General features: G+C 36.5%; 1 protein-coding gene across 1 annotated transcript in view; it reads left to right on the forward strand.

Annotated features, from left to right (window-relative positions):
* The window catches only part of PTPRR (protein tyrosine phosphatase receptor type R), a 290,101-nt gene that overhangs the window by 166,844 nt on the left and 107,875 nt on the right, over window positions 1-15,382 (forward strand). The window contains exons 3-5 of the mRNA XM_060112268.1: window positions 4,347-4,460; window positions 7,510-7,665; window positions 14,429-14,539. Coding sequence (XP_059968251.1) covers window positions 4,347-4,460; window positions 7,510-7,665; window positions 14,429-14,539 — 381 coding nt within the window. The remainder of the gene's footprint in view (window positions 1-4,346; window positions 4,461-7,509; window positions 7,666-14,428; window positions 14,540-15,382) is intronic.

Consider the following 15,382-nt stretch of genomic DNA (forward strand, 5'->3'; position numbering starts at 1 on the left):
AGTCTCCAAAGAGAAGGAAGAAGGCTAGCCAGTGATCCTCATATGCACTGACCCAATACAAAAAGGATATGGCATGTTTAAGACACCTTAGGTACAGCTGGAGTATAACGTACATGGTGGATGGGGTTGGGAGGTAAGACTGGAAGGACAGGACAATGGCAGTGAACCAAGGAGTTAGTACTTTTCATTAAAAAATGAGATTTCCTCCAAGTATTTTAAGCAGAATAGTGACTTGATTGAGCCAGAATGTTGCACAGGTCCATATGAGGAATGAATTAGAGGCCACAGAAGATTGGCAACCCATGAAGATTCTATTGAAATAGTCCAGATAGCCATGATAGTGGCCTGAATGAAGATGGTGGAAATACAGATGAAGAGAAGACGGATTCAACCTTCAAGAGATTTTTAGAGGGTAGAATAGACAGAACTTGATAATTAATTGGATGTTATGATGGTAGGGTGAAAGATAAGGTAAAAGAGTGAGTCAACATGATTTCAAAATATGGTACTTCACATTATATGAAATATAGAATTAGAAGTAAATTTGATTGTAGATGAGCAGAGGGAAAAAGATAAGTTCAGTTTGGGTAATACCGAGTTTGAGGCATAAGTGGAACATTCAGGTGGAGGGAAGCAGATGTAGGACTCTGAGAAAGGTGGGAACATGAAATATGGAAATAAAAATCATTAGTACGTAAGTAATAGTAGAGGACAGCACAGAGAGTTATAAGAAGGGATTGGGTGATGGTGTAAAATGCCTCCAATAGGTCAGGGCTTTCTTCTTTGTTCAGAGACAGAGAAATTTTTGCTTTTATTCCTGGGAATCACTTGACAATCCAACTGCTGGCCATAAAGGGGAGACCCCTTGCCAAGAATGAAGTTAGAGATCCCGAGTAGCAATGAGCACACGTTAAAGTTAGAAGGAGATGAGTGGATTCCTCCTGACTGGCTTGGTCCTGAAGGAAGCTGGGTTTGATTGTTGCTGTTGGGAATTGAGACTGGACTTCTTTGAGGGGCTTTGAGGACATATTTTTGGACTTCCTCTCCCTAATGTGGCCACTGGGTGTGATCTTGACTCTTACTGGGGGTGATCAGATGACAGACCAGGCTACCTTATAGCATCAAGAGGTAAATAACATTTGAAACCTGACCCCCTCTCAGGCAAAAATAATTCAACCATCCTTTAAATATAAATAGCTAAAAGCCAATCACATACTTAAAGTTTAAACATAATGCTGGTGCCTAAATTCGAGTACTACATTTTAATCAGTTTCCTCAAACTGATTTATATCTAAGGCTCATAGGCTTCAACTATTTTAGTGGACTGTTTGGTGACCAAAGAAAGAAAGTCATATTACACAGTGGTATTTCCTTTGTGGGATGAAGCAGAAGTGGGTGAGGGGACATGGGCCCCAGATAAAAGGAACTGACTCAGGAATCTCTTTACAAGGCAGAGGTCCAATAAATTTAAATACAGATGGAGTCTGAAATCTTTGAATTTTCATTATGTTTAATTTTTTCTGTGTGTTTATATATTTGTAATATCAATACAAATACTCAACTGTTTTTGGATAGTAATTCTATTTGCATTATTCATTACTGTGAAGTGGCTTAGCATTTACCTTTGGAAAGAGCATTATAATCCCTTTTAAAGTTAAAAATTTCAGTCATTTGTATGTTAAATAATAGAAATGACCAAATGGGTTTAGAATAAGACTAAAGTATATCCTGTACTGTTATATGGTAATTTTGAAGTTGTGACACTGTCATTGCCATGGAAATTTATATTCTATCATAGTTGTTATGATCTCAACTAATAGGATGAGAAGAAGCTATGTATTTCTAGCATCTATCCAGGAGGAAGGTGGTAACATATATCCTCTTATTATAGGAAGTCATATTTATTTTATTTTCTCTGAAATAAAATTCTCATTTTGTCTAGGATCCTTTCTTTTTCTCAAATTGTGATCATACATAGTGTCTGGCATGTATTAGGCCCTCAAATACGTATTTTTTTGTTTGTACTGTATTTTAACGTCACTATTTTATGGTGAATAGTCAGAAATACATGTATGTACTCTGGAATCAATCCAGCTTTTCACAGGCAAGCAGAGAACTGAGGCAAATTATTCAAATGTTTGATGCAATTAACCAGATGATGGCAGTTTTAAACTAATTATTTCAACTCACTTCATTTTAGTTAGGGAGTCTAAATTTCTGTTTTAAATTCACAGTTTTACCTTCTTGGAAAGTTGCCATTTTGAGTGATTTTAAATCTTGAGTTCCCATTTCACTTCCATACACCATTTCGATCTAAGGAAGTTAGACTTTAATACTGTTTCCACAGTTACAAGCTTCGTTAATCATGGCCCTGGGAACTGAATTCTCAAGTGTGTGCACAACCCCCTTGACTCTCAGTTCCCAGCGTAGACCATTGGCTCCAAATCCTGCCCGTGGGAATCAAGGGCTGTGCCTGCCTGCTCACCCTGCCTGACAAACACTGCTGGTGAGCCAGAAGTCAATAGTTCCTCATCAGTGTTTGCAGGAACCAAGGAACCCATCTCTGCAAAGAAACTCCAATCTCTTGGCAATTTCCACAGGCTTACAGAGCTGAAAGTAAGCTGTTGCAAGGAAACCTCTGTTTCTCAGAGCCACCAGGTGGATTTAGTTTTTCTAATCTCTTGGATTTTCCATAAAGCATGTTTCCATAAAACATAAATCATGCTTAAAAGTATAATGTTTTTCTCATTACTGCATTTCCATATCCTACTCATCCTTCAGGATTGAGCTCAAGTCTTACCTTCTGCATTAAAATGTGTTTTTATATAATGGAAACATTTTTAGACTATAGAAAAGTACAGAGGATAATATAGCAAACAACTGTGAGCCATTAGATGACTTTTATTTAATAAAAAAATTATTACTGATGGTGTTAATGTAACTTTTCTACCTACTCCCAGCGTTAATTCTCCTTTTGCCCTCCCAGGAGCAAGTTGTACCTTATAGTTGGGGTGTTGGGTAGAATTTTCAATAGCTCTTCCCTTTTGTGGATCTCAATTTTTTGCCAGGAGTCCAGTTCCAGCTGCCTAACATGACCAAGCTCTATGGCCCCTGCCCCTATGCAAGTATTAAAAGATCCTAAGGTACAATAACAGTCTAGAGCTTTAGCTGGGTCTGCCATTTTGACTGGGAACCATTACACCTCTTTTGACCTCCCCAACTCCCTCTGATTCCTGTAGCAATAAGTATTTGGTCCAGTTTCCAATCACTTATTTTGTACCAACTTTATGTATAGAGGATTTATTATTTCTTAACAAAACTATAAATTATTGGAACAGTATTATTCTTCTTCTACAGCATACTGGGAGAAGGTCCTCTGAGAGTTCTTACACTATAGTAGATTATACTTGTAAGCCAATCTCTTTATCATAGAAGTGTGTACATAGAAGTGTGCCTCACTTTATAGAAAAAATGATATTGCAGACATCCAACAGTTACTGATAACCTACTATGGTCAAGTTAGCGAATTAAGCATTATAAAATAAGAAGTGCATATAAAGGTTTGGTTTCCCCACCTTGTAAAGTATCTATTTCAAGTGATTATGGTGTATTTTTGAAAATATATAGTTAACTAGTTTATGTTGTAAATGTAATAATAGCACCCATGGCTTAAATTAAGGATGTAGTGTTAATTGCATAACTTGATTTATATTTTAGGAATTTTAAAATATTTACTTGTCCTTTTCCAAAACAACCTGAAGATTAAGAGTATTTGCCCAAGCAATGGAATAAGAATTGTTTACCTTAGATTTAATCATCAGTTCCATTGACTTCTTTACCAGAGTTGGAAAATGCATTATTGCAGCTCATTCTTTTGCCTTGCACTGGCAGCAAAATCACTATATAGAGAAACTGCCAAGTCTGGTGTTATGGAACTTACACAGCATCTTCCTCTCTGTGACTGTGTGTGAACACAAATTAAAGATGTCCTCTGGCTTGGATTACTGAAATATACTTGGCTGCATATTACATTCTGTCATCTGGACTTAAACCAAAATAAACCAACACACATTTCAGTGAAATTCTTTATGAATTGATCATTCATATGATTCTTGATTATAACTAGACAAATTGCATTGTTATACAATATACCGTCTTCTTAAGTAAGACCATTTAAAATTTCACATAAAATGTCCCTATAATTTTTTTATCTCCATTAAAAATGCAATAACTCACCATGAGTGTGAATTTCTCAAAGTCACAGGAATTGTTGTGGTCAGTCATCCGTCAGGAACTGAATGTCCAAAATCAAAGATTTACTATAATTTGAATTTTTTATTTTCCAGACACTGCAAATGGATGTAAATAGGCTGAACATAACCTTGCTTCGGATATTCCGCCAAGGAGTGGCCGCGGCTTTAGGACTCTTACCCCAGCAAGTACACATCAATCGCCTCATTGTAAGATGCCAACATTTTGCATTCCCAGATTACAAGCTTTGATCTTTATTGCAGGGCTCAAGAATAATCAACAATAATAAGGAACACCCATGCTATAGCTTTATGGTCCATGAGCCAAATCTGGCATAACACCTGTTTCTGTAAAGAAAGTTGTATTGTAACAAACCACACCTATCTGTTTACATATTGTCTAAGGCTTCTTTCACACTACAATGGCAGAGTTGAGTAGTTGCAACAGATTGTCTGTCTAAATTAAAAGCTAAAATATTTGCTATCTGGCCCATTACAGAAAAAGTTTGTCAACCTTCTCGTAGTTCAAGACTAGCTATCCTGGTAGGTATGAATAGAAGGGCCCAAAATACTTGTCTCACCGACCGGATACTACTCCCAAAATATTCTCCCTAAGACGGAAACCTTCTGTATCAGGTAAGGCACTGTCTCCAGACAGCATCTGTTAAAATCCCTTCAAGCATATCAGGATGAGGGACTTCCCTGGTGGCGCAGTGGTTAAGAATCTGCCTGCCAATGCAGGGGACATGGGCTCAATCCCTTGTCCAGGAAGATCCCCACATGCCGCAGAGCAACTGAGCCCGTGCGCCACAACTACTGAGCTTGCGCTCTAGAGCCCACGAGCCACAACTACTGAAGCCCGCGTGCCTAGAGCCCGTGCTCCGCAACAAGAGAAGCCACAGCAATGAGAAGCCTGCGCACCGCAACAAAGAGTAGTCCCCGCTCGCCGCAACTAGAGAAAGCCCGCACAGCAACGAAGACCCAACGCAGCCAAAAATAAATAAATAAATAACTTTAAATATATATATATGTATCAGGATGAAGGATAGTGAACACATAGGCAGAGGATTTTGAATAAAGAATAAAGAAGAACCATGCTTAAGGACAGCAGTCCAAGTACAATGCAAGAATAGCCTTGAAAAAGTCGAGAGAAAACTTGGATGGGTATCTGAGGTGGGGATGAAGGAAGCCCAAAGGACCTTTTGTATAAGGCTCACTTTAGACCGATCTATCACCCACATCCTTTCTTTCCCCCTTCTCCTCAGTGTTTAGGGACCTTGATATCATTCAACTACATGTTCCCATCTGCACTTGAAGGTGGGTGTAAGCAAAGACAAAGAAAGGCAAATTCAAATCTTACGACTTTCTCTTTGTAAAAAGCTAATTATCCGAGGTTCCTGTGAAAAAGGACTTTAGAATCATTTTACAGTTTTAAAATTGTTCTTAATTTCCCCTGCATTAGAAACTTAAGCAAGGACTTCTTGTTCTTCTTGCCTTAAATCCTTACGCTCCTGCTTGAGTTCAGTTTTATACTGCATCAACACCTGCGTTTCCCACTATGGAGAAGAATTTGCTTTTATTTTGGTTTAGAATTTTTGTTTCTTTTCATTTTTTTTCTGTGTGGAAGGTGAATTGTTTTCATCCCCATAATAACTTTTGTTCTGTGAGTCAACTATTTTCTGGGACTAAATAAGCTTTTAAAAAAACCAAGTTTTTAACTCACTAGCATAGAAGAAGAAATACAGCATTTCCCATTACCATGAAAGAGTGAAATAGGTTATTTATATCCAGAGTGTACCTTGCTCAAGTGAGAAGTGAGGTATTATAGATGTCTTAGATCTAGATCTAGATTTTATATATATATACTCAGATATCTTAGATATACTTTTACGTATATAGATTTAAAGAGTGTAATAGCTCTTTGAAAGGATAAAAGAGGGATTTGCCACACCCAGAGAGGGATATGCATATCCTCAGAGAATGTTAGTAGCATTTATGCATGTCTATTTCTAAGAGTAGTTCTTATAATAGTTCAAGTTATGATGATACCTGAGGCAGCGGAGTACGGTGATTCAGAGTGTGTGCTTTGGAGACAGACACAAAATCCTACTCCATTTCCAGCTTGGCCATGTCCCAGCTCTATGACCTAAGACAAGCTACTTAATGTTCCTTCATTTACAAAATGAAATAACTTAATACCTCTGTCCTGGAGATAACAGATTTAAGGCACATGGGAGCATGACAAGCGCAAAACAAGTGCTCTCTTCCTACTATTGTTGTTGTTAGGTCATAAACTATTTAAATTATTATAAACATGTTTCACATCAGTATTATGCAATATTTAGTCATTGTCTGTTGTTCACTGCAAACACAGAAACATTTTTCCTGGATGACTCGTAGTACTCCATTTTATACGTGGCTGAACTTCTGATAAATTGCATTAAAAGAAAACTTTCTAAAAAAAAAAAAAAAAAAGAAAGAAAATTTTCTAGCAGGAGGAAACCCCATGTATCAAAAAGAAAAGACTAACAACAATTTTCTTTTATAAGTGCTTTGTATAAGTTGTCAAAGAGAATCTATCAAAGGCAGTGTCGTTTTTGTGTAGTGTTTGTTTTTTATGGGTATGTGGCATATCAGCCATTTAAGGTAAGAAATCCTCTCTCTGTGTTTCAGGTAATGAGGTCATACTAATAGGAAAGTAACATGATATCATTGCATAACATTGTTTCTACCAAACAATAGATCTTAAAAGTGTGACATATTTAAGGTGAAGAACAGGATCAGGGAAGCAACTTCAAAGACAGCATCACCTTCCTTAGTCCAGCCTTCAATTAATACAAGTTATAAAAATATATATATATGGGGTGGTGATGTCTAATAATTGTACTGTTAAATCAGGTTTTACTTAATTCATTTAATTGATTTTAAAATGCTTCTTTAAACACAATTACTCGGGAAACATCTGAACAATATATCTCAAAAATTACAATACCGAATGGAAAATAAACCAGCCTCGAATAAAATATAAAATTACAAAGCTAGAGGTGTCAACTAATTGAAAGAAGGCCATTTGAAGATTTCGGGCTTTGGGCTGTTAATATTAAGTGTACCAGGAATACCTAATAAAGGTGATCTCCAAGATGTCTTTTAGGATTCTAAAGCTCTGATTTTCTTTAATGTTTCTAGAAGAAAGGCAAAAATATTTCCCAAAGTTGTTTAAAATGTCTATTAACATATACAAATAATCTGTTTTTACTAGGGAAAGAAGAACAGTGTTGAACTATTTGTGTCTCCCATAAACCGAAAAGCAGGAATTTCTGAGGCTCTGCCATCTGAGGAAGTGCTGCGTTCACTTAATATCAATGTTTTGCATCAAAGTTTATCCCAGTTTGGAATTACAGAAGTCTCCCCTGAGGTAGGCTGTTTCATGGAATATTTCATTTAAAAATTTGCACAGTTAGCATGACTTGACCCAATACTAGGAGGCTTTGAGATGAAAGCTGTTTATCGTGTGTTATTTGATAATATAAAAATCTCCCTAAGGGTCAAAATTCTCTGATTTCATATTGTATGTTTCTTCCTTAAGGAAGTTCATTTTCATGTCAAAGTTTCACTTTTTGACACTTTCTTCTCCATCTTTATGGCCTTATAATTTATTTTGACTTATCCAGCAAATTGTCCAGAAGAAAAGCTGTTCAGGTATATTTGTCAATTGATTACTTTTATTGAATTTTACTGAATTTTGGGTGTCCCCAAAAACACCCTCAAATCTTTCCTCCTCAACAGGTTTACTCCTCATTGTCTTCATTGTCAAAATGGTCCCTTTTTTCCACTACCTTGGGATTAATTTGAAATCTGATTTTTCTTTTGCTGAGGAACCCAGTCTTAAGAACTATGAATATCTCCTTCATAGTGCTCTCTAAATTCGGCACTTTTCAGATTTCCCCCACCACTCCAATACTCTCATTCCTGAATAAATCCAGTCTCTTTTTTACTTCACCTACTCCATCCCACTCCAAACTTGCTAGAATGAACATCATCCCAAACATATGTAATTAAATTCACAGAATCAAAGAATTAGACCTTGAGGGAACACATGTGAACATTTTAAAGATACAGAAAGTAAGGCCCGTAGAAATTAAGTGATTTCATCAAGGTGACAAAGCAAATGAGGTATAAAGCAATATTTAAAATCTAGACACCTTATTCCTAGTCTATTTCCCTTTGCAGTAAAGTGCACTGCCTCTCATTACAGCAAATGCCGCAGGTATGGTATAAAAAGCTTTGGTACAAGATTGAGCTTGAATCCCACAGCCAACACTTAAAATGTGTGTGACCTTGGGTGATTTAATCTCTGTGAGATTAAGTCTGTCTTTACATAGTATCAACCTCAGTTTCTTCATATCCTAAATGAGTATAGAAAAAGAAAGGAAGGAAGGAAGGAAAAAAGTAAGGGAGGGATGGAGGGAGGGAGGAAGAAAGGAAGGAAGGAAGGAGAAAAAGAAGGAAGAGAGGAAGGAAAAGAAAAGGAAAGGAAAAATGGGTAGAGCCCTTATCTTATAAACTTGAAATATGAATAAAATTTTTAAATTTAAAAAAATACATGGAAATCTTCACAAAGAGTAGGCACTGAACAAATGTAATTTGACTGCAGAATGAAAATGTATTTCATCATTGAACCATGACTGTAATAACAACCTCCAACTGGTCTTCCTACATTTAGTGTTGCTTCCCTCCCTACTCTCTCTGCTGCCAACCCCAGCTCACACACGCATGTGCACATGCACACATGCACACATGCACACAGTGTTTTCTTTCTTGCCACCAGAGTAATCTTTCTAAAAACAAATCTGGCCATGCCCTCCTAACGTCATGACTCTTCTTTGGCTTCCTAAATCCTGTAGAATCAAGTCTGGATATCTTAATATGGTATATGGTTCTTTGTGTGCTGAGTTTATCATTGTTGAACAACACTCTCTTAGTTTATGCTTCAGCCATTCCAAAACTTAATAGACACCAGGACACCCCACACCATTTCTTCCCTCCATGCCTCTGTGTACGTTGGTCCATCTGTGCACCTTTCATGTTTCAGGATCAGTCCACTGTATAGTGAAGCCTTCCCTTGTACCTCCACAGATGTGGGCGCTGGCTTTGTGTTCTCATTGAGCTTAGTACAAAAACCCCTTACCAGACATTGGCCATCATGTCCATCTCTGCACTCTCATTCCTTGAGAGCATTTCATTTCATTTTATCTGTGTCTTCAGTGCCTTCATTCAGTGCCTGGCATACATTAGGCATACAAATAGCCAAGCGCTGGGCTAGGTGGTGTCCAAAGTCAGAAAAATAAATGAATAAGCAAACAAATACACAAACAAATAAAATAAGATTTTTGCTTTCAATGAGTCCTAATAAGGCAACAAGAGACAAGCAGATAAGGAAAATACAGGGCTATGATAACATAACCGCACTGTGCCATGGGAGTTTTGAGAAAGAAGAGGTCACTTCATGCTTCAGAGAGACCAGGAGAAAGGTCAACATGAGCTTAAACGCCCAGACCCCTCCCCAGCCCTCCCTGCATGTGACTCTGAAGGGGCTCCCTTTTGTACAACAAACCAAACTCCATGCCCATAGTTCAAGCCCCTCACAGACTGACTTGCACACATCTTGCTCTGGACAAGTCTTCTTTAAAATTTAAAAAGGCCATTAGATTAATTTATTCTGCTTCCCATAAGCTTTCAGTGAATAATATAAGCATTTCATCCTGTTGCTTTATTCTGAGTTTAAATGCCATTCTGAAGGCTTTAGGAATATGACAGCTTAGTGAGTCATCCAGATTTGCGGACCAAGAGAAGCTCACCATACCAAAAAATTAATTAAACTCAAGTATTTGGGGGTCCTCCAACACACCTCAGACTGGTGAAGGCAAGGAGCTTAGCCTGAATGCCTGTCACAGAACTATTAGCCCTCAATAGACCACAGGTCTGTATTGCATTTGAATAATGAAAGTGTATTTGATGATCAAAATACGATATTTTCTTATAAAATTATGGGAATCTAAAAATCTAGGAAATCTAGAATCTAGAAACTATTATATTACAGGAGACTGGGAAGTATTTTAATTGGATATAAGGAGCATTTCATCAGGGACTGGTGTATTGTTTGAGCGTTTTGTTCTGGCACTTCTAGAATGGGCCCAGCGGCACCCTCTGATCAGAAGCTCTAACTGCAGACAGGAGAGAGCCATCTGCAGTGTGCACAGGCCCGCAGAGGGAGCTTCAGACACATACAGTCCAAGAGGTGCTGCAAAAGCATTTGTTGATAGTTGTTTAAGCTGATAGGTATTCTGTGAGTTTTCCCACTTCTTTATTCATCATTTGTGGTAAATGTGTAATAACAGCTTATGCTTCAACCCATTCTTTCACATTTCTATCCCCAAATTATAGCTCTGTTATGGTAACATGTTTATTACCAGAACAAAAAAAGGAATATTGGTATTTGGGGTTTTCATCCTTTACGTGGATTACAGAACATGGTGAATGCTGTCTCAAAGCATCTCTTCCTACGCTTTTATTAATTACTTTCAGGGAAGGGTGTGTTTTTTGTCGTTGCCACTTCTTTATTTGCTTGATTTTATTTAAATCAGAAATGACTCTTGGGAAACAAAGACAATTACCAAATAGAGATTTCCTTTTGCTTATTCATCTATTTTTACTTCAAATTTAAGTTTCTTGAGAGACAAAGGCATTATTTCTTTTATATATTTATATATGGTACCTGGAACATTGGAGGACCTCAAATATTATTTTATAATAAGATGCTCCTAAAAATTAAAAACCAGACTTCCTCTTGCCTAATAAGTTAAATCTCAGGGAAATAAAATTAAAGCATTGTTTTAGTTTCTATTTTTAGATGTTTTTACAAAATTAAATGTCTATTGAAGCAGTACATTCTGCAATGATAGTGAAAAAAATGTTTTAGGATTTTGTTGTTGTTCAGTTGCAAATTACCACAGTTTCGCAGGTCTTATGTTTCAAAGGAGGAAGTTACCTTCTTTAAATAACAGGACAATGTACTGACTGATACTTTCATGGCATGTTTACAAAGAGAAAAAAAATCATACCAAATAAATATAAATCATAATCCACGAGTTTAGTGATTGTTCCTTTAAACATTAGCCAGCAGTCTAAAGAATTATATAGTCCTAGCCATACAGTGCCGAGGAGGAATGCAATCAATGTTAACATGGGTCAGATCTCTCAGACTGAATTGTTTACCTTGGGCATGATACAGTGGAAGTTTGGCATTTATCTAACAAAACCATATTGTTGTAGAATACAACTCACTTATCTGCCTAAATCAATTAATTAACCAGCTAATTTATAACATTTCCACTTTATTCTTATTCTGTGTGCTCCATCTCTCTAAAGAGATGTAGCTCTGAAAGTCTCTGTATCATCTCTCTCAGCATTTGGGGTCAGAATTGGTTTTAAAAAAAGAAAAGAAAAGAAAACTATAGTACATCAAATTATTAAACAGGATATAGAGAAGCCATTGCTATCACTACCAGAAACTGCCCAAATTTTATACAATCAAACAAAACAAAACCCAGCAGCTTCTTTCACTGTCACAAAGCTAAAGAGAAAGTGATATTGTTGTGACATAAGATGTTAAGATGATACAGCGCATTGGTTTGACCCAGCCATGGAGCCTCTGAATTATTGAACCCTCAGTCCCCTGTCAAAATGTAAATGGCATCACATTAACCTTATACAAAGGTTATATTGGAGATCCTTGTGAATTACAATCTTATGACTTGTGGGATCTTAACTACAAACTTTTCCATTTATTACCCTGCCCTTATCAAGGTTTTTAGATCTCTGTACAAATATAGTAGTGCTCAGCAGGGCTAGCATGACTCAGAAGGAAATCTATTTACCAAGAAAGTGCAGTGGCTAAGTTCTAGGAGTTCTAAACATGTGTCTTTCTAACTGGCGGCGGGGGATGGAGGTGTGGGAGGTTAATTCCTCCATCATTACTGCTTTGGTTAAAAGAGAAAACAAAATAGATTTGTCTTACGCAGAAAGGAACCTGTTGGTATTCCAGGAGGTGTGGAACTATAGTAGGAAAACAAGAAATGAACCAAATCAGGTTAGGAACACAAAATCTCTTTCCACCCACCTAACCACTTCTTTTTTAATCCAAATTTTACATGAACTAAAGCTCAGATCCTCACACTTAAATTTGACAAATTTATGCTGCCTACTTGAAGGCTTAAGTGGTTTGCTTTTATAGCAAGCAATAGATGCTATTTATTTGCCTGCAAAAAAACTCATTTCCATATTATACTTGATTTCTACAAGAGTTTTCTATTAGTTTCCAGCTATGTGCACAGAAACATTGGAATAAAATATGATCTGACTAAGGTCAATGAGTAAAAGACACGTTGTCACTTGAACCCAAGATTTCCTTTTCAGGACATATTGGTTTCTACTCCTTTCATCAAGAAAGTATTTTCAGATTCTCCATCAACTTACCATTTATGTATTTTAAAAACATGCATAAATCATTTCTTGCATCTATAAATGTGTCTATGTCTTAAAGAAGGCAAGATATTACAGTGAGCATATCTATATTTTACAAGCAAAGGAAATGGAAACTCAACTATTTCAAGCAATAGAAATCTTCCTCACATAGTTATTGTAACCACAATTGAACTCAAAGATCCTTTCCATTCTGTTTTGTTCAACTCCCCACCAAGACTCGCTTGAGTTTCAGGATAAAAGTTTTCATAAAATATTTTTCAAGGCAAATATTTCTTTTTGTCTAGGTTACAAATGTGGAATGCATTTTTTTTAAGTCTTGAAAAATAATTAACAATGATTTCCAAGTTCAGACACCTACAAGTACAGGTTTCGCTGAAGGCTTTTTTTTTTTTTTCTTTTTGAGACAACTACTGTTTATTTCTCATGATTCTGTAGGTTGACTAGGATCAGCTGGGTGGTTCTTCTTTTCCACATAGTATAGGCTGAAGTCATCCCAGGGGTTACATTAAGCTGGGAATTCATCTGACGCTGGAATGCACAAGATGACCTCTCATTCTCCAGGGCCACTCTCCATGTGGCCTTTCATCATTCACTATCATGCTTCTCAAGGCTTTCTTAATCATTAGAGACATCTCAACCAAAAGGGGAAAAAGCAGACTCCAACAAAATGTAATTTTAGATGAGTGGGAGCATTTGACTTGATTTAGCCTTTATATTTTTTTCCTAATTTTGGACCATTTGGTTTCAAGCTCAATTTTCTTTAAGCATAAATCTATAAATTTCACTGAATTATTAAATTTCATTACATTATTATAAGATGTGATTTTAGTAGATGTGCTTTTTTAAAAAGAATGAGTAAAATAAAACTAAACCACTCATTCACATGTTATTCATGCTTTTTCTCTACCCTTCCACCCCTCAAATAGTAAGCTAAGTAAATAAACAAAGAGAGAAATAAATTAAAGTAAAACTGCTTTCCCTTTTAGTGCCAAATAATTCTGGACATTCTGGTGTTCCCTGTTGCTTAAAATAAGATATAAAATCCTAACAATTTATGTGGTTAAAGTGGTACATTAATCAGATTTTGACAAAATAGACTGCATTTTTAAAAAAAGATTTCATAAAAGAAAAAAAAAAGGCAATGATGCCGACATTGTTGCTCTGTTTATTGATGCATCGTGAGATTTTGTTTGCACCTGTTTCACTTCTGTTTAAAAGCTGAAAGCAGTATTACAGCACGTAAAGCAGGGTGTTGATGTTATGGGAGGAGCCTGAAAGCAGAGTAAGGAGAGCTTCGTAAACAATTTCCTCAGCACAGAAAAGAACAGAACTCTCTCACCTGTGAACCAGGTAGTTTCCAAGAGAGTCCTTGAGGGACATTCACAAAGCCTAGGGCCGGATATGCCATGTCGGGCATGCTTGTTCCTGTGCAGGAGATAAAATAACGTCTTAACGTATAAGAACGGCAATCCAATGTCTTAGATCAGATTGAGAAGCAGCTCTGGCAGCGGGGCATGTAGGTGTGTTCTACTACACTGAATGGAATCAAGCTGAAAATATGTTTAGTGTCTGATAAGAACGCCAGTCTCCTCAAGCTCTCATTTAACATCGGACTTTCTGTTTTGCTTTCAAAGAAAAACGTTTTACAAGGGCAGCATGAAGCGGACAAAATCTGGAGCAAAGAAGGATTTTATGCTGTTGTCATTTTTCTCAGCATATTTGTTATTATAGTAACGTGTTTGATGGTAAGTTTGCTTCTTTATATATTTTATCTTTACTGAGCCCACTGCTTAATATTATTGGATATATTGCCATTCAAAAGAATGTTGAAAAGACTGAGAACAGAAGCAAGACTATGAGCCTGTTAGGTTGGGAATATTTCACATCTGACAGCAGAGTGATAGCTAAAGGAAAACCTACGGAATTATGGATTCTGACCTGCAGAATAAGGCTGTAATTGTACTGAGGCTTTTCGTAACTTGATCAACCCTGAGAACGAAGTTTAAGAAAGTGATTTACCGAAGTCAGTGGAATCCTCAAAGCCATTTAAGTCTCATGGGTACACTTTGGACTTGCTTTATTTCTTCTTTTATATTATCTTTATGCAACTTGGGAAAACTTTTATAAAGAAATATGTCTTGGGGCAAGCTTACTTCTTAATAAGTAAAAATAAGGTTTTCTTATTTTTAAAGGGCCTTGAAAGTAATATATGAAATTCCAGGCATGAAAAGGAGACGATTATAGGCTAAAGGGCTAAACAATCCATAATCAATTAATTTTTTAGGTGAATGAATAATGTAAAAGTATGAAAGTATACACTGCAAGTAGCTCTGTAAATTACAAATTATAGATATGAAGACTTTAAAAGTATATTTCATATTAAAAATATAGAACCCCAGATAAACCTAAACACACTAGACTAGGCAGTGCTCTTTGGTACTGAATGAGTTGTTACCTTTCCAATAGAATGATAAGATTTTCCTATTCTTTTGAAAATTCTGTGATATAACTTAAAATATTTGAAGTTTGCAGATGGGTTTTAATATGTTTTCTTCCTGTGTGCTATGTTCTTTTTAACTTTGCACATT

This window comes from Mesoplodon densirostris, chromosome 11 (assembly GCF_025265405.1).
Source record: "Mesoplodon densirostris isolate mMesDen1 chromosome 11, mMesDen1 primary haplotype, whole genome shotgun sequence".
In the NCBI taxonomy this organism is placed as follows: Eukaryota; Metazoa; Chordata; class Mammalia; order Artiodactyla; family Ziphiidae; genus Mesoplodon; species Mesoplodon densirostris.